Genomic DNA, 20,953 nt, shown 5'->3' on the forward strand with positions numbered 1-20,953 from the left:
AATTACCCGTCTCAAACAACATTTGGCACATCGAAAGGGTCAAGTTGCGCTATGTAGTAGAGTACAAAAAGAGATAATGCTTTTAATGCAAGCTAGTCTGGATGAGTCGAAGGGTAAACGTGCTGCTGTACAAAAGAAGAAATATGATATTGTGGATGCAGCTCGACAGGAAGTGTTTGGTCCTGAATATATGGGCATTCGTGATGAAGATATTATTGATTCTGACGAAGATTCAGATCGAGAATTTACTATAACTAGAAGAGAGAGCTTGCGTCTAGCTCGTGAAGAGGAAGAACGTCGCCGCATGTTTGGCACGCATGGGTTAGTGCGTGATACAGGGGGGGGGGGGGTTTGGTGAGTTACGACATATGTTTGGGAGCCGGGGGTGGGGGGGTAGGTTTGGTGGGTTACGACGTATGTTTGGGAGCCGACGACAGACATCTTCACGTGATGCCCCTATACGTTTGGATGAAGAAGTAAATAAGCCTATGAGACCCTCTATTGATCCAATCCTATTTAGGAAAGAATCAACTAAACAAAAGAAAATAAAACAAATGTGGAGTAGAACTTCCGTTGAGAAATTAGGTAGAGCAGCAGCAAAGTTATTTATACATGCCAACATACCTCCTAACGCAGCCAATTCTCCATATTGGCAGGTGGTAATTGATGCGGCAGCAGAAGCAGGTAAAGGAATAAAAGCTCTCACGGCTAAGGAGATTAGGGGGAAATGGACAAATGCAGAGTATGCAGATGTGAAAGCATACTTGGCTACCTTTAAACCTGTATGGCAAGCCAGAGGATGCATAATCATGTGTGATGGTTGGACTGGCCCAACCAGACGCAGCATGATCAACTTCATGGTATACTACCACTTAGGAACTATATACCACAAGTCAATTGATGCCTCAGAGGCAACAAAAAATTCTACTTATATTAATGGACTAATGGATAAAGTTGTGAACGAGATTGGAGAGGAGAATATAGTGCAGATTGTGACATATAATGAAGCAACATATAAGCTTGCAGGACATATGTTGATGGATAAGAAAAAACATCTTTTTTGGTCACCATGTGCTGCCCATTGTATTGATCTTATATTGGAAGATATTGGGAAGAAGAAGAATGTTAAGGAAATGGTCGAAAGGGCAAGGGAAGTGACGACGTTTATTTACAACCATAATCAAGTAGTTGCAATAATAAGAAAGTTCACGAAAGGACGAGAGTTGTTGAGGCCTGCAGTGACTAGATTCGCAACAAACTTTATAGCATTAGAGAGTTTATTCCAGCATAGGGAAGAGTTGAGTGAGATGTTCGCTTCCCGAGAATGGCTCAACACAAAACATGGGAAGAAGACATCAGGGACACCGGTCGAAGTTGCGAACACCATACGGGACAACAAATATTGAAAGAAGGTCAAGGCGATCCTAAAGGTGATGGAGCCACTAATGAGGGTACTCCGTCTTGTTGAATCCGATGAAGCACCTACCATGGGCTTCCTATATGATGCCATGGATAAGGCAAAGTTTGCAATTCAACGTGATTGTAGAAGTTGGGAGACTTATTGGAAGATGATCGACAAGAGATGGACAAAACAACTCCATCACGATCTTCATGCAGCAGGTTACTACCTAAATCATAGGTATAGATATGCCCAATCATTTGTTGCAGATGATGAAATTCGTGTCGGGCTAAAAAATGTGATAAAGAGATTAGAGCCTGACTTAGATCTGCAAATAAAGGCATTAAATGAATTAGATACATTTGGAAATCGCCTTGGTAGCTTTGGAGATGCTTTTGCACAGCATGCAATATCTAGATTGCAACCTGCCGAATGGTGGATTAATTTCGGAAAGAGTACGAAGGCTCTCCAAAAAATTGCAGTAAAAGTTTTGAGCCAGACAACATCTTCTTCTAGCTGCGAAAGGAATTTGAGTTGTTTTGCGCTCATTCATTCAAAGAATAGGAATAGATTGCAGACTAGAACATTAGATAGACTTGTCTTCATGCACTACAATATAAAACTAAGAATGCGATAACATCATAGGAGCATTACAGCTGCTGATGACGAAGACTACTGTCCAATAAACTTGGACAATATTTATGATGAGGATGACCCGCTTCTATCTTGGTTGGAAATAAGAGAAAAGCAAATTGAAGAGGATGGTGAAGAATTGGAAATTGATGACCCAGAAATATGCAGAGCGCAACAAGAGAGTCGTGCAGATGTGTTGGACCCAGTAAGAGGGGCAGCGTTTATGCCACGTACGGATACGGCTCAAGATTAACAAAAGAGTACGAGCAGTGGTAGCGTGACCGTGTCGGATGATGACGATGACCCCCCTGCCCCTGGTGTTGCTCAGCGCCCTATACAGCCGTCTACAGATCACGATGTCGATGAACATCGATGAGGTGGTACACGAGGTCGGACTTATGAGTGTACAGAGTCACGATACAGCCAGCAGGAGGTGGGTACATCTAGTGGTGCACCGGGTCCGGGAGGTTCGGAACATTAGCAGGCTCATGGTCTTGGTTATTATGATGGATATTCTTATGGTGAATTGAATTATAATGGTTATACTGAGCCTGTTCCATCACATTCATGTTGGAGTAGCTCTCCCGATCAATATCCATATGATTATAGATATCTAGATCCAAATCCAAGTTATTCATCACAGCAGATGCACTCTCAATCTCAAGATTCTCAACAGCCTGAGTATGGGCACCAGTATGGCTATTCGACGGGCACTGGTGGATATCCTTACTCTAGGTTAGAGTCGTTGCCTAGTCAGGATCAGTCATCCTCTAGTTTCGTTGATCTAGTATTTCCTTCTGGCACTAGATATTATGGATATGCAGCACCTACACCTATTGGACAGCCTCAGCCTGATGGTGACGATGACGATGATGTGGAGGTCGAGCAACTACAAAAAAGCAGATTTTCATTTTGGTGGTGACTTGTGATTGTGAGTATATATTTGTGTTAAGGTAAGTATTTGCAGCAGACAGCTCACAACAGTATTATTGCAAGAAGCCATGCACACTTGACACTGCCGAACTTGTATTTAAAATAGCTCTCCTGACAACCAATCAAGTAATCCTTAATCAAGTTACAGGAGAGTATATCAGACACTACTAATTATTTTTTTTTAATATTCTTGACTCGAGGATGACAGGTCATAGACAGGAATCACACTATCACAGTCACGTGCACCACACTGCACAGGTATGTTCAAGAAATTCCTCAAAAATAATTGCAAACACCTAATGTAAGATATTTTCATTTTACATGCATTCTAATATATCTATCATTGATAGTAGATAGTTAGAAAATTAAATATATGAATTTTGTAATCAAATTCAGGTTATCTGGTTCATAAATTCATCAGACAGTCCGATACAACTTCTCACCAAAGAGTAGACCGTTACACCACCATAAACATGTTCCAATTTATAAATGAATGCATATTTGGAATGCTTAGAATATTCTGGATTTAATCCATATTTTTTCATATTTTTTTGGAAAAAAAAAAATTGCACCGTTACGAGCCGTTACGCCCCCGTATCTGTATCGGTTTTGGAGGACACCGTTACGCCAACCGATACCGATACGGGACACCTTGGGATCACCTCATACTGAAGTCAGCATGATCTACTCATCAGGTGAGCCACACAACAGAAAACAGTGCATAGCTGCTAATAAATAATAAAATACAATTGCAGTCCAACCAATGAGTGGATTAGGCTAATTTTGCGTAAGGTGATCGTTGTGGCGGGGCCAACCTATTAGACGGATTGGATGTCTCACACGCATGACAAGTTGGAAGATATTCACTAAACAAATGGTTATGATCCAACCAGTTGGACTGTTAACTCATGGGCCACCTAACAAGTAACTTCTAACCTAGTCTCTACATCTGGCATCCAACCCTTCCAAAGGTTGGCCCCACTATGAGGATCACCTTTTGCAAAATCAGCCCCATCCACTCATGAAGTGCGCCAAACCATAGAAAACAATGTATAGCCATTGATAAATAACAAAATACAACTGCAGTCCACTTGAGGAGTGGATATGGCCAATTTTTGCACAAGGTGACCCTCATGACATGGGCAAACTATTGGAAGGGTTGGATGTCACCAGCACATGATAGGTTGGAAGTTATAGGGTGGGTGGACAGTAACCGGTTGGACTTGAGACCTTACGCGAGCACGCCTTCACATGCACACAACCGGTTGGACAATGAGTTACCGTCCACCCAGCAGATAGCTTCTACCCTATCATGTGCCTGTGAAATCATAGCTAGCCCAATAGCTTAGCCCCACTCTGAGGAACACCTTGTGCAAAAATCAGCGCCAAACACTCACCAAATGGACCACACTGTAGAAAATGAAGTATGATAGTTGATAAATGACAAAATACAAGTGATCTCTCAAAAAAATGACAAAATACAAGTGTGATCCGCCTGATGAGTGGATGGGGCTGATTTTTACACAAGGTGGTCCCCGCAGCGGGACCAACCTAGAGAATGGGGCGTTGGATGTTGCATAGACATGACATCTTGAAAGTAACATGCTAGGCGGGCAGCAACTTCTCGTCCAACCAGCATGCAAGTTCCAATATCACGTGTGTGTGAGAGAGATCCAACTCGTTTAGGGAGAGTTTGTTTTGCTGATTACCTCAGCAAATGCAGGGAAATTTTCTATTATTACTTTCAGCGATACATTTGGTTAGAGAGAATTTCCAGTCAAATGCAGCCGACTTTCGCAGACGCCGCGTCAGTGAAATGGCATGTTCCTGATGAGTTCAGCCAAATTACGGGGCAAAGCGTGAGGACTTGTCTCATTGGTGCAGTAGTTCTGTGGACTAAAACTTTATTACACATGCAGTGACCCAAGCCCCTGTATACATTCATCCCTTCAATTCTTTTGTCCCTCCTTGCCATCTCCAAACACACCCAACACCACCCACCCCACCCCTACCCTCTCCTCAAAACACAGCTCTGACACCCACCCATTCCCCCCATCCCGCAGCATCACATCCCCCAACCTTAGAACATGACTCCGTCCATTTCCCCTACCATCAAACATTAGCAACATATACCTCTCCCTTGTGGTGAGACATAAACTCATCTACCCTAAGCTGTCCGTTGCCAGCTGGGGGGGGGGGGGGGGGGTGGGTGAGCTGTCAAATCGAGAGGATGCACTGGTATTTACAAAAACATCCTTCGAAAGTCAAAATACTCTGACAATGGGTGCAGGGTGAAGTAATTTATCATGCTTATGTTATTTCATTACATTACTGTTGTAAATGGCAAAACGAATACAGCCGTAATAGGTTGGTCACACGATAAAGAACCCCTAGTGCAAAAAATTAACTTGATCTACTCATTAGGTGAACCAAACCACAGAAAACAATGCATAGCCATCATAATAACAAATATAAGTGCTGCTCACATGATGACTGGATCGGGATGATTTTTCATCAAGTTATCCTCAAAGTAGGATCAATATTTTGGATGGCTTGGATGCCACGCATACCAGCACATAAGTTCCAACATCATGTGTGTATGAGATCCAACTCGTTTAATAGGTTGGTCACACTATGAAGAACCCCTGGTGCAAAAACTAACTTGATCCACTCATTAGGTGGGCCGAACCATAGAAAACAATACATAGCAATTATAATAACAAATATAGATGGTGCCAACCTGATTACTGGATCTGGCTGATTTGCATTAAGTTATCCTCATAGTGGGGTCAATATGTTGGATGGCTCGGATGCCAGGCATAACAGGAAGGAATTATCCACTGGTTGGATGGGAAATTAGCAGTACAACTGGTTGGACATAAGCGTCTCTATAGAAGTGGGTGGGCACGGCACACACACGAATTGAAACCAAAGCATCAAGTCACTACGAAGGTTGACTTTGTAGGTAGGAGGACTCATCCATCCAGCTTGTTTCCTCAAGAATCAAAGGAAAGAAGAAAGCACTACTTAATCACGTGAGAAGATCAAAGTGAAAGGAAGCAACTACTTACCGTTTCTTTCCATTCTGAGGAACCATCACGACATCGACCTCCCATCCTAGTCCAACGGCATCTATATCCATTTTCTCCTACTTCCTCTCCGCTTTCACGGAACCAAGTACTACCATCTTCATTAGTGCCAGATTCGTTGACCTTTTCATTTACCAAGTTGATCCCCCAATCCTTCTCATTGGCGATACCAGTGTCTATAGGGTAGAATCAAAGAAGAAAACATGTCACTACAAACAAACACAAGGTGCCACTCATAAACCATCAACCAAGTGCAAGTGTGTAAAAACTGAAGAAACTTTTCCCTTTATATGAGAATGATGGCACAAAGAAAGTAGATAATGCTGCCATTAGGTGGTCTTTGTGCAAGGCTGTCAGTAAAACTAATCACCATTTACCAACATGAGCATATATCATCAATAACCTTTAAATCAACTTAGCAATTAACTTTGCAATTGTATCTGACCTCTTTTAGGTGGAGTATCACGTGATTGCGGACCAGAGTTTCTTGGAGTACACCGAAGATGGAACTCATCTTTTTTGTTAGCATCCCGTGGTCTGCAGTTATTGTTAAGCAAAGCAATACTAAAAAGTTAGGAAGCATCTTCACGAGTGTATAGTCTAGGAGACAAACTTCAGCTATAAAAGTGGAAATCCAATCCAACAACCATATTTCTATGAATACCATTAGAAAGGAAAGCAAAGGAGCCAATCATTTCCTAGATTTATTTTAGAGGTTGCTAAATGTATATTTATAGTTACACAAGTAATTCTCAATTAATCAAGAGTAAACAACTTAATGTTCACATGGACTAATCGTGTACCTATAGATAGGATAGGCTACTCAAAATGAGCCCAAGTTAATGTTGCAGGAGAATCAGTATACATGTACACAAATGAAGTATGGCTTGTTACATGTTTTATATGCATGCTCTAGTGGTGTTTGCGAACCAATTAAATATGATTTCAAAGGATAGAGCTAGTTAAACCATTTTGCCTAGTTTAGTCATTTGATTTACTTGATTTTATTATGTCATTCTATCACGCCGATGAGAACATAATCAAGCTTATTAGTGTGGCTGTCATCACGCTGGGTTCAGGTTGGGCACACAGCTGGAACCATATCTGAGGTCCAAGTGCTATATCTGAGGTCCAAACCTAGACTTGGTTGGACTCAAGTTGGACTCGGGCTCCCATCGATTTAAATAGACTAGAAATATAGTTGTTTTCTGACCGTTGGGGAATCAGACACTGTTGTAGAGGGGAATCCAACCGTTACACCCCCTATAATGGTCGTTATGCTGCCTTTTTTTACAGGATTCCCGTTACACCCCCTACTCATGTAATGGACCCCACTGACACCATTACATAACAGATTCGGCACACCTTGGTTGGTAGTCAGGTTCATCTTGTTGTGATGAGCTAATATTCTCATACAGTTGACACTACCTTGCACCTTGTCATTCAATATATTAAGGTGATTCTAGGAATATCCTTTCTATCCATTCCCTTGTAGAGTTTGATGCATAAGACGTGATAATTTCCTCAACATAAGGTGCCCTACTACCAATTATTGCATTTCAGTTCTTCTTCCCCCTTTGGTAGCAATCGTTGATTTCACAAAAAATTTAGAAGCAACAAATTGTTTCTAATTTGAGCACAGCAGCTCTGTATCAAACCATGTCATTTCCTCTTTGTGAAGCTTTTACAAGCGCTTTGAAACCAGTCTTACATTCGCAAACCAAGCATCTTGAAGTGCATTGTAATTTATTCAAGATAATCCTCTCCCATGTTGGGACACATGCTTCATCAGAAATGAAATATGATGATTTGTTTACCCTCTTTTTTTTGGTGATTTAGTATGACAATGATTCAACATGGAAATCAATTTGAGGATGCTATCTTTGGAGGAACTTTGTATTTCCACACTTGGTTTGTCATTGACTCTTCTAAGGGAGTGGATTTACTGCCAATGAAGCTATATAAGGACTTTACTGAGAAAATACCAAATTTGTCGAATCTCCACACTAGCATGTCTACACCCAACTGGCCTGGCTTGCAACTGATGATGCGACCTTGAAGAGCCGCATATTCTTCAATCTCCCAATCATGGAGATTTCTTCTGCAAGTAGGGTTTCATACAATTTCGTCCCCAAGAATAGAGTAGCAGTCAGTAACCGAGATGGACCGATTCAGGGCGAGACAAAAGATACTAGGGAAATCCTCTTTTAAAGCTACTTCCCCCACCCAAATGTCTTCCCAGAAGCGAGTGTTGTCACCTTTTCCTATGACGATTCTGATGCCTTTGAGAACCTCCTTCTTTATAGATTAAACACCTTTCCAAATAGCAGAAGCTCTATAGACTGAGGAATCCTTGGTCCACATACCTCCCTCTGAGCAATCATACTTGTTCTTGACTAACAAATTCCAAAAGGTCCCATTTTCAGTCCCGAGTCTCCAGGCCCATTTGCTTAGACCCAGTTCATACTTCTGAGGTCTCTAACCCCTGCAACAACCTTTTTGAACATGCTTACACACCTCCTTCCAGTCAACCAGATGGAATTTCTTCTTTTCCTCCTTCCCGTGCCACATAAACTCTCATCTTAATCTTTTAAGAATTGCTAGAATCGAAGTCGAGCATTTGAACAGGGACATGAAGTAAACGGGCAGATTCGAAAGCGTCGTATTTATCAAAGTAAGATGACCTCCCAAAGATAGGTATATGCATTTCCATCTAGCTAGGTATCTCTCAAATCTGTCAATAACTTTGTCCCATAAAGGCTTTGGGGGTTTACCTATACATAATGGAAGACCAATAAACGTGGTCAGGAGACTACCCGTCGAACAATCAAAATAATCAGCAAAATATCGTATCTCTTCTTCCTCCATATTCACGCCAAACATCTTGGACTTTGCCAGATTGACTATGAGACCCGAAATTGCCTCGAAACACCGAATTGTAGTACACAGATTGCTAACTTTTACCTAATCAGCTTCACAGAATAAAAGTGTGTCGTCCGTAAAATGGACGTCGGATATCAAAGTATCCATTCCTTTCACCCTGAAACCGTTGATAATGCCTTCATCTTGACCTTTTCTCAGCATACTGGATAGGGTCTCCCCCAACGATTAGAAAGAGAAACAGAGACAGCAGATCACCTTGTAGCAGCCCTCTAGAACTGTTAAAAAAACCTTTTGGGGATTCATTAAGTAAGATCGAAAAGTGATGAGGACATCGTGCACACGCGCTCCCGCACGCCACTCACACGCGCACGCACACCACCCCCTGACGCACGTACGTACGGAGGGCCCCACCGTCGATTTGGCTTGATGACGACGTCCAGGAGGGGCCTCCTAGTTAGAAGGCAAAGTTTTGATTCAAAAGAGCGGGCCCGATAGTCAAAAAAAGCCCATCATGGGATCTCATAATCGTGGCCCACTAGTCGGATTGATTTCATATTTTATGTTTTACTTATTAATGTTATTTAGAACTTCATGAACGCTTTAGATTTCTTTGATTGGTTTTTATTTTAGTTTACTTCATCGCCAAGTAATAGGTTGCGCACATAGCGCCAGTTTTGGCATATACGGTTTTCCCTATAAATAAGCACCTCTTGTAGTTCTTTTGATTCATTCAAATTTAACAAAATTTCTGCAAGTTTTTTCTACTCTATGAGTTTCTGAGTTGTGGAAAAATTCAAGTGGGTGCGATGCCCTCCCTTTTCGAATGGCTAAATTCAAGTGAATATGAAGCCCTCCTTTTTCGAAAGGCCAACTACCGTGGTGGGAAACCACGTTTATCCCAATCCGCCCCTCCATCTTATGTTATCCATCCTTAGATCATCTTCACCTCAAATCCACTTATTTTGCAGTTGTTTGTCTATCTATCGCTAATTTCCAGAATCTGATCCTGCAGGAGGGCTGAAACTTCGACAAAGCACCGCTTCTCAACCGTACGTCGGATCGCCATCAAATTTGGAGGGTTTGGAGACCCCCCTAGCCGACCAAGGGCAAGAAGTCCCTTTTGCAATTCGGGCCTCCTCCACAAGTGCGGCCCCCTACTGCGCACGTGCGCCGATACCCTGCCCCGTTGCCCGCACCCAGGATCTGTTCCAGGTTCAGGATTTCCTTCTCTTTTCCTTTTTCTTACCTAGTTTCATAACCCAAGTCCTAGGTTGCATTATCCATAATTTGTTTCCCCTTTTTTCTCATCCTAAGGTTCCTCAAACTGAAATTGGGGAATCCCTTGGATTAAGGGTTGATTACTATGCATGTGTGGCTGAATTCTATTTCCCTTTGAGTATCGTTTGACTTATAATTTTTATTGTTCCAGCCCTAGCCTGTGTAGGCCTGGACCCACATAGATTCTCCTTAATTGAATGTTTGGACTTTCATGCGGGAAATGAAATTTGTGTAGTTGTTTCTAAACTAATGTGATCTTAAGCCTAAATTCTTGCACATCATATTTGAATTTCATGTCCTGCATAAAAAAGAAAGTAGACCGAACACATCCCCCCATCCATCTTGTCCACTTGACCCTAAAGCCCATCCGATGCAGCATGTATTGGAGGAAGTTCCAGTCAACGCGATCTTATGCCTTCTCTAGATCGAGCTTGTAAAAAAGTCCCATGGAACCGGATCTGTGGCTCGAGTCCAAACATTCATACGCAATGAGGGGCAATGTTGATTATTTGTCTTCCCAAGATGAACGCGCTTTGATTGTCGAAGATGATCTTTCCTATCACCCCTTTAAGACAGGACACCAAGACTTTAGCCAAGATCTTATACGGACCACCAAGTAAACTGAATATGTGAACATGTACGTCATTACAAGCATGAATTCATTGTTTCCTCTCGTACTGGGAGATGTATATGTGACTGTGTATGTCAACGCATAGACATGGAGCATGCATCCATAACGCTCCTGCACTGATTCCTTGAGGCCCGCTCTAGATGATTGCATGCACAACTCGTGCCTTGGATTCTTGGGGGATCTTCTTGGATAGTTGTGCCTAGTAGATTCGTTGCCAGAAGCCCACTCATTGAGTAGATGAATGTATTACCCATGCCTATCTAGGTGGATGTCTATAGGGTACAAGTTACTCATGCCTACCTAGGTGGATGTTTGATGGGTACAATTAAGGGTTGATGGATATCTAACATAAGTAAGCGGATTCACTCACTAGCTTGGCCAGCTAACGTTGTGGATTGAACAACCATACAGAGGCGGATGATGCAGGATGACTCAATCAGGTGCAAGAATATGAAGCCGGGTTGCTGGATGAAACTCAAGATCAATGGCCATACTTGGCAAAGGATGAGCTCGCTAAATTAGACAGATGAAGGGATTTTTGATATTTATATTAGAAGGTTTAGTTTTCTTTCTTGTTAACTATTTGATTTGAATTATATTTATAGTTATAACCTTGTTAGACAATGATTGATTATTTAGTGGAATAAAGTCCCAAATGGGTGGACTTAGATTATTTTTGGGATTTATCTTATGAATGTGAATGTTTTGAATGAAGTATTGTTAGATGGAGTAGAACGGTTAAGTGTATGAATGTTGATGTGATGACAATCTAGAATACATATAATTGTGCCTCTGTATGATGGATGAATTTATGTACATTTAGTGTACAAGTCATGGACCATAACTCGGGTCCCAGGGTGCACACTCTGTATCCAAAGTGGGGAGTGTGACAGTCCAGCCCATGTGACCTTTTGGATGTGCCCCTTCCAGTTCCAATCTCACCGGACATTAGCCACAAGGACCAGGGTACATTGGGCGGACCACCAACTCGCATGGTTGGGCGGATTACCAAACTACAAGAAACTTCCATGAGCTCCGTCACGAATCCAATGCAACGAAAAAGAAGTCAAAGAAACAAAATACAACGGTCGAGATCGAACTTACCTTGGAGAGGAGAACGGCTGCAGAGGCATCGCTCGGATCCGGCCCCTCCGATGGCTCATCTTCTTCGGCTCGAATGGCCATTCCTCAACCTTCTTCTCGGTATTCTTCCCTGTCTTAGCCGGCGCAAGCTTCCGGAACTCCGTCTCGGAACAGCAGCAACGGAAGCCGTTCAACCTTCCCGGTCGATCTCGGCCACATACCCGGAAGTCCAGTCCGTGGTGAGGGAGAGGGAAAGCATAGAATTTCCGGATTCTGAAGCTGAAAGGAGCAGCTAAGCCTCTGGAACTCGCCTCCATCCCTTGTACGCTTTTTTTACGAAAATGCCATTGGAGGAAAGGAGTTTGGAAAAAGAGAAAAACCCTAGCTCTGCAAATCGAGAATCATTTTTCCTAAAATGGGAAGAGCTCTTATAAGAGAAGAAGTTCAAATGGTGTTGTCACCTTCTGTTTTCCCACCTAAGGAGAGAGAATCCTAGCGCTTAAAGGTCGCGCATCTTTCACGAGCGCGACGGCTTCGGATGATAGGAGAGCATCGATCTGCAAAGATCTAGCCACAAAGATCTAGCCACATCTTCGTGCGAGGCGGATGTGGGGCCCGCTTTGGCGGTGTATTTGCTGGTATCTGGAAATTGATTTGACTTGACACGTGGCCAACCCGTCAGCCGTCAGTTCGGTGGCCGATGTGTCATCGGGGCCCACTCCTCCGAATTCGGGCGCCCTGTCGAAAGAGGTGTGGTTGTGGCCAAGGGTAAGTAGAGTGCCACGACCCGCGTTATCGAGTAAGTTAAAATAAAAATAGAGTTATTTGATAGGGACTTGGCTGGTGTAGCACACACCAGCTATATAGGTGCTGTAGATACGAGTCATGGGAAGACGACGCTCCTCGAGCTTCTGAGTTATACGAACGGTTCAAATGAGATCAAAGTTTTATGGCCCTACATTTATGTATTTATTATATCTACACTTTTCATCTATTTTTAGAGATTATTTTAGAGTATTATCCAAAAAACGAATCATATCCAAAAATCATCTAGACCACACCATAAATAGCAGCAGAAATAATAATGTTCACCGTTAAAAAACTTGTAGGGCTCACCATAAGGTTTATTTTCCATCCAATCTATTCATAAGGTCACAAAGACTCAAATGAAGAAGAAAAACAAATTTCATATTGATCCAAACTTCTGTGCCCCCTAAAAAGGGGTTTCAATGGCAAGCGTCCCCCCCCACTTCTTTTCGCAGTGTGTTCCACTTGATAATCAGATCTGTCTTATCTTTCGTCACAAGCCTTAAGAAGAGCTCGTCAAATAGATGGACAGTTTAGATATAATACATACCTCGTGATCATACCCACAAAACTCAGCGACTATATGGCTGGTGTGAGGTACACCAGCTAATCCGCTTCCATTTGATGGTCCGTCAAGGTAAGAAGCTTGATACACAGGCTCACAAATATTTTCACCCGGTATCATAATTAACTCAAAAGTAAATTGAATAAATAGTAGAAAACACTGTCACTAGTTTACAATCTCGAAATCAGGTTAGGTGACACAATCCTTACCTTTGATTCGTGGACACATTTTTGTTAAAATAGAACCAATGGATAATTTTCATTTTTAATGGCAGTAATTATTCACCAATCCAATAGTCAGTTAATAAAATAATAGCCGCAACTTCAAGTATACTGTGTTATTAATAAAATGAAGCTAAATAAATATATGAGATAAATGAGATAAGCAAGTAAACTCGATAACTATAGGTTGCTTGAGGGGCCAGGAAATCACCTCATCTTTAGTGTCGGCTACTTTCTATTTCGACTTCCGAATATAAGAAATAATTCTCTCTTAATATGAGTGGAATTACCTCTCAAATTACTGTCAAAAATTACACCGATCGAGGTAAAGTTATATATATTCTTAAAGGTACATTCCAACCTCAGTATAGCACCACCAGCATATCAGCAAATCAACTTAGATATGAGACACTTGAAATTAAATAGAGTCTCAAGATATATTATATATTTCCAGCAGATTGTTAGTGTACATCTGACAGTTGAATCCATGCGGCTGACTATATCCCCAATCTCGTAGTGAAGATAATCAATCTTTTCATTTCCATTTAACTCCCATAAAAATAAAAAAAAAAAAATAAAAATAAAAATAAAAAAAAATCATGTAGAATGGGAATCTCTATTTGAACGGTTTGGATTGAGCTAGAACTACACGTGTGCAGTATCTCTGTGCACGCGTGTAGGATACGCCTGCTCTTCCGGAGCATCAAGTAACATTTCAGGGAGCGAGGTTCGTTAGGTGGACGCCAGGCATTCGCTTGAAAAGGAATAAACAAATGCAGAGGGAAATTTATTTCATACTCTGGCAGAGAGTGATGGTTGATACGCAGGCACTCTGAGCTTGAAATCTTTCATATACCAACTCCATTTAAACCACCAAACTTGTGGAAACCCCTGTAGATTGGATGTATTCCAAAAGTCAGATTGATTGAATTAACGATAACTTCTGATTTGCGGATACTGAAAGACCATTAGCTAGGTCTCACATTAACCATACATTACATTAATGAAAGCCAGTTAAATAGATAGTCAAATAAATGCGGTTTTCTGTTTATAACCCTTCTAAAGTATATTAATGATATTTTACTGCTAAAAATAAATTCTTGTACCATAATTTTATGATTTATTAGTGCATGTGTATCAGGCACCACACGCTCTGGAAGAATATTAAAGTTATTCTCAAAAGAAAATTATGGCAACCGGGACCCCCCTAGTGTTGGGTTTTTTTCTCACATGCCATGAAATTAGACGTATGAGTCATTGGATACTCCGGCTGCCTTTTAGCTCAATACATGATACTCTAGAATTGTGTGCATGTCAGAGCGGGTCGTTTGGATGGTAGTAAAGTCTCTAAGCTGTAATTCGATTACAGGTAATATGATCACAATTGTAAAGAGTTTATTAACTATCATGTTTAACTTTCGATTATAGGAAACAGTTGTCTTTGTTTGGATAAGTAGAAATCTGTTTACATCTTATGACGAGGCATTCAGGCATGACATAACTTTGAGTGGTAGATCCTTTAAAAATAGTCAATGGTATATAAACTTCACATATGACATAACTTTGAGTGGTAAATCCTTTAAAAATAGTCAAATGGCATATAAAGACACTATATAAGATAAATCATTGGTATAAGCCCAACTCAATAAAACATATGGCCAATTCGTACACTAAATAAATTATTTGGTGGGCTACATAAGTGGACCCACCAAGTCAAATTCCTCTTTATAATGAGAAACTATTGAAATAAATAATTAACCATAAACTAATATCAAATTAATTGCAACTAATGAGTTTAAACATGTCTTTAGCAATCCAAATTGAAAATATCTTTAAATAATTTCATAAAGGGAAATTTTTAAATGGAATATTCTTCTCCAACCATTTATATATAAGCTCGGGCTCAATGTTAAGAAAAGGCCAGGATAAATTAGGTTGCCTTGCAAAATAGCCAGAGGCATTCCATATCACATCTTCATTGGGGTTGTAAGTTTTTTCAACTCCTCCCACATTTTTCTTGGCAATTCCATTTCTCTTTCATTGTGTCTATCGATAGTGTAGCAGAGGCGGTCTAATCTTTGCATCATAATCCCATGGGGAATTAACTTCTTCCTCTTAGGCGGCCTTAGATTTGATATTCTGACATTTGGAGTAACAGTTCCTCATGCTTGTTTAGTTGGTGAATATGTCCCCATGGAGATGTCATCGCCTAATGGTGTATATGATCCAAATCCTCCAAATGGTGACAATGATATTGGAATATAATCCATTTGGTAATGTGGTGGGGCCTCCTCTGCAAATTCGGCAGTAGTATTTGCCATATTTCCCATAGCATTGTCCTCTCCAATATAATCTCCATATCATCGTAGAGTGGAAATGACTTATTTTTTTATTTTGGTAACTATTGGGCGTGCTTCTAAGAACAAAAAAAAAAAAAAAAAAAACAAAATAGAGTAGATATTAAATCATCTTCAAAATGAACTCTATAAAAGAAATATGAAAAATATGAAGGATACAAATTTTTAAACTAACATTAATAAATTCCTTCCAAACGTCTTCTTTTATAGTTATGCACTTACGTTCATCATCCCAACCAAATCCACTTTTATTTAATGCTTATTTTGATAAATCGAAATAAGTGCGCAATGTACATAAATGATTCTGCAGTTATCCGCATTTATGGGGACATGAAACAACTTCTCCACAACTGCATTTGCTATCACGTTCCATGACCGCTTTTAACCCCTACATTTACTTGCTCAATTAGAATGCCAGTCATATGCTTGTCCATAAAATGTTGTCCAAGTGATAACTGATTTTTTGCTGCTACTTACTTTCGCTTGTTGCAACACTCCTAAATATTTACATATTAAGCTAAGATAAAAACATAAGAAAAAATCAATTTCAAGCCAAATATGATAACATATTATTCAAATATTAAGACATTCATAAATAAATAAATAAATAAAACATAGAGATCACTGAAAAATAATCATCTAATATATGTAATCAATAATCTATTATAATTTTTTTTTTATTTAAGATATTGAAATACAATCAATCATCACATTGTCCAGGTTCTCTATTATCCCACATTGCTTTAGCAATGCTTAACCTAAACTTGGCCCATCTCAGTCTCTCATTCCTAACTCTCACCGCTTCACTCTGAACACCATCTTGGTCAAGCCCTACTTCGATAACTCTATCTAAGATGTCATACACATCATCATTTTCTACATCGCCATGAGTATCTTTATAATGGCCTTCCCATTGGCCATCTTCATCTTCATCGTTTTCATTTATTAAGTCTGACTCAGGATCAACACCTTAATTTTCGTTCACAATATGATTATGCAAGATACAACATGTCATAGCTATATTTGCTTGTGTACGTAATGGATAAGCAAGGGTTGTCTTCAATATTGTAAATAGTGCCTTCAATACTCCAAGGGCACATTTTATAGCATTTCGTAATGATGAATGTTGAAGATTAAATAATTCCTTCATATCCCTGTGAACGCTAGAGGGAGCATAATTTACTGAGGCTACAGGAGATCTACTATCTTTTTTCCATTGGTTACTCGCTCATGGGCTTTTGTGATGGGGGTAAAGGATGTGATATTTGACCAAAATTGTCATTAATCAATTATTACGATTATACAGTCAGTTAGAGCCTATAGAAACTCTTAAGATTGATGACCTGAAGATCCCTAACCCTAAGATGACTCGTGAGTTTACATTCCAGAGATTTCAGGCAAGGGACCGCGGTTACAAAGAGAAAATGTGTTAAGCATCCACTCTGCCCATACAGATGAGCAATAGTACTGTAAATGTAAATGCTTAATGCTGATACTTGTGATAAAGATCTAACTAATTTATGAAGAATAGGGGGATAGTTCCCACGTACTGTAAATGTAATGTAATGCAATAGTACTAGTGATTGATCGATCTAAATTCCTGATGAGCATGATCCGATTATATTATCAAGCCACAGAGCATACGTTCGAAATGATCAAGTGTCGGGTGCAAATGTAAATGCTTAATGCTGATACTTGTGATAAAATGATGGCCAACTAGCTAAGGTTTCTGACTAACTCACTGCGATTATATCGGCAAGTCTCAGAGCATACGCCCACCAGTCAAATACGATGGAAAGCAATGGAATGTAATGTATATGCTACAACAACGATTAACTGGATAAGGTTTCTAATGGGCAAGATCTGATTATATTAGCAAGCCACAAAGCATACGCCTACCAGTCAGATGCGTAAAAATGATAAAAATGCACTATGATGCCGATGTATATGAGAAGCAGGGGGATTGAGAAGAGAATGAATGTTGCACAATGCTGATGCATTGATTTCATGAAACTGATAGAGGCTTTGATAATAGGATGAATGGTATGTCGTAAGGCTAGATCGAGTGGCTTAGATTTGAGCTTGGGTGGCTCAGGAGGCTTGGACTTTGGCTAGGCTAGGCTAGACCAGTGTTGGGCTCTCTCTCTCTCTCCCCTTGGTGAAAGGATGGCTTCCTGGATTTATGGATCTCCTAAAATGAGAAGGGATTGGTGTGTGTGAAATGAGAAGGGAATGGGGGCTATTTTCTTGTAATTCTCAGTGATCCTAGGGGTAAAATGTGTTTGAATGATTGGGATTGGAGATTGCCACATGACATCATCTCATGGGTTGGATGAGTAGGTAAAATGGTAATTTTAGGTAAGGAGATGGACATCAAAGTAAATGTACATCAACTACACACTTGAGGTTCGAAAAAGGAAGAACTCACATGCTTGAGGGACACTACCCGAAAGAAGGGGAGTGCCACATGGCCGATGACAACCTACCTACCGTCAGTCTCCACTTGGACTCCCTACTTTTGCAGGCAGCATCCTTCAAGCATGTGGAGGATCTGTTGTAAGGGTTGCTGCTCTGAGGTTTTGATCATTTCTCTATTTGGGGTTGGGTTCACGCTTGGGTTTAGGCTTGACTAGGTGAGCTTGACTGGATTGTGGGCTTGGGTAGGTTAACCGGGTGAGTTGACTCCAGGTTTTAAGGTTTTGGGTTCTTGGGGTTTAGGGTTAGCCTGATAGGGTTGATTGGGTTTGATTGGGTTGGATGGGCTAAGTTTAGGGCTTAAGAATGGGGTTCCTGGGGTTTGGGGTTAGCCTAACAGAGTTGACCGAGTTTGACTGGGTTGGATGGACTAAGTTTAGGGCTTAGGAATGGCGTTCCTAGGGTTTAGGCTTCTTGAGGTTAGGGTTTAGGATTGGAGTTCGGTTGTCCATCCGTCCATTCAAACTTTATTAGCTTATCAGCCTGAGGTGGGGTGTTTACAAATGCCCATCTTTAGCAAAGGTAATGTGTAACCGAATGCCAAAGCAAGTGGACCTCCGCCTTTGCCAATCAGTCATGAATTGCGATATGGATTTGTTGTCTTCCTTTATGTCTATGTCAGTTGGTTGTGTGGAAATAGATAACTCACACATAACGCAAGGGCTTGAGGAAAACATTGTGATTGTTCCTGCACGAGCCGCCAATCATAACTCTTTCACTCTTGATTGTACTAATATCAGATAGGTACAATAGAGCCTTTGTGCTTTCTACGGCCTTACGAGGATATTAACCCGTACTAGATTATCTGTTACTTCCCAGACCACCTCAGGAGTACTTGTTTTGTTTAATTGTCAAAGTGGTTAGCTGTCATGCGCTTTTTATGGCCTTATGGGGAACTCACTATGCTGACTTGGACTCAATCAAATTTTCTAAGCATCGACGCCTAGGTATGTGCGGGTGACCTTTTTCCATGCAATCTTCTGGTTTTGACACTTATGTTACGATTTATCTTTTTCGTCATTTGGATGATTTCTTCTGACTAAGCTTGGCCTATCCACTTTTTAGAGCATTAACATTTGATACAATGGAGCTAACATTGGAGTTTAGTCCAATCATACTTTGATGTGCATTCAGATTTGATGATCTTTAGGGAAACCGCGAGATATCAGATCTTATTTGATGTTGCGCTGACTCCCACCCAAAGATATGGAAGATCTCTCAGTGCTTTGGAAGTCTGACGCTTTATTTTGAAAATCTTTTGTGATTTTAAAAGTCGCCCCACCCTGGGGAGTGATACTCCATGGGGTTTTTATTGCAAGATGATTTTGAGATAGGTCTTGCTACTGGTTGTCTCCACCGGAGTGCCTATGAGACGTGTAATAGGCTGGTTTTTGTTAAAAATATGCGATGGGTAGTGATCATACATGGTTGTGATGGATGATTGACTTAGTTGGGGATTATAGATTTTGAAGATTTTGTATTTTATTGCTTGGATTTTAATTTTCACAGTTAGGAATAAGATCTATTGGGATGGTTCATTTGATGCAAGCATGATTAGTGGTCGTGATCAGGAATCTAATTAGAGGTGGTTGATTGGTTCCATCATCTCATCAGGTAATCAGGCCTGACTATTTTTGTGTTGATTCGGACTGTTAGTTGTGATCAACTCCGGCTTTTATGAATGATGCATATCTATCCATGGATGGCGATCAAGATTTGGTTTACGACTAATCGAGTCCATTGTCACATGTTATGGTCAAAATTCTGATTTACAATCGATCGGATCCATCATCCCACTATTTTTTGTTAAGATTTTGATCTATGATTGATCAGATTCGTCGTCCCACAGGTTTGTGGTCAAGATTCCGATCTATGATCGATTGGATTTGTCGTCCCACTGTTTTGTGGTCAAGATTCCCATCTATGATTGATCGGATCCGTCGTCTCACGGATTTGTGGTTTATCTAGGGAGATGTTTTTGCATTTTTGAAATATGATCCGGTCCATCAGATCGCGAGTTGATGGTCGTGATCGATGTTGATTTTTATTAAAAGAATTCAGTCCATCGGATTGCAAATCGATGGTTGCGATCGATGCTGGTATTTTGGTTTTTGAAAAAGATCCAGTCCACCGAATCGAGAATCAACGGCTGCAATCGATACTGGTTTTTATTGGAAGAATACAGTCCATCGGATCACAAATCGATGGTCACGATCGATGCTAGTATTTTGAGTTTTTTAAAAGAATCCAGTCCATCGAATCGCGAATCAACGGTCGTGATAAATGCTGATTTTTTTAAAGAATCCAGTCCATCAGATTGCGAATCGATAGCCGCAATTGATGCTGGTATTTTGGGTTTTTTTTAAAGGATCCAGCTCATTAGATTGTGACTCGATGGTTGCGATTGATGTTGGTTTTTATTAAAAGAATCCAATCAATAGGATCACAAATCAACGGTCATGATTGATACTGGCATTTTGGTTTTTAAAAAGATTTAGTCCATCGGATCATGAATTAACTGTTGTGATCAATGCTGGTTTTTTAGAAAGAATCCAGTCCATCGGATCGTGAATTAATGGTCGTAATCAATGCTGGGATT

At 40.6% G+C, this 20,953-nt stretch overlaps 1 protein-coding gene across 1 annotated transcript in view; it reads right to left on the reverse strand.

The window, feature by feature from the left end:
- LOC131237067 (protein EARLY STARVATION 1, chloroplastic) overlaps positions 1–12,469 on the reverse strand; it is a 44,243-nt gene extending 31,774 nt beyond the window's left edge. The window contains exons 1-3 of the mRNA XM_058234717.1: positions 11,951–12,469; positions 6,500–6,591; positions 6,037–6,230 (exon numbers count right to left, since the gene is read on the reverse strand). Coding sequence (XP_058090700.1) covers positions 6,037–6,230; positions 6,500–6,591; positions 11,951–12,246 — 582 coding nt within the window. The 5' untranslated portion in view covers positions 12,247–12,469. The remainder of the gene's footprint in view (positions 1–6,036; positions 6,231–6,499; positions 6,592–11,950) is intronic.
- Between the last annotated feature and the right edge of the window lie 8,484 nt (positions 12,470–20,953).

The sequence above is a fragment of the Magnolia sinica genome, chromosome 2 (genome assembly GCF_029962835.1).
Source record: "Magnolia sinica isolate HGM2019 chromosome 2, MsV1, whole genome shotgun sequence".
Lineage (NCBI taxonomy): Eukaryota > Viridiplantae > Streptophyta > Magnoliopsida > Magnoliales > Magnoliaceae > Magnolia > Magnolia sinica.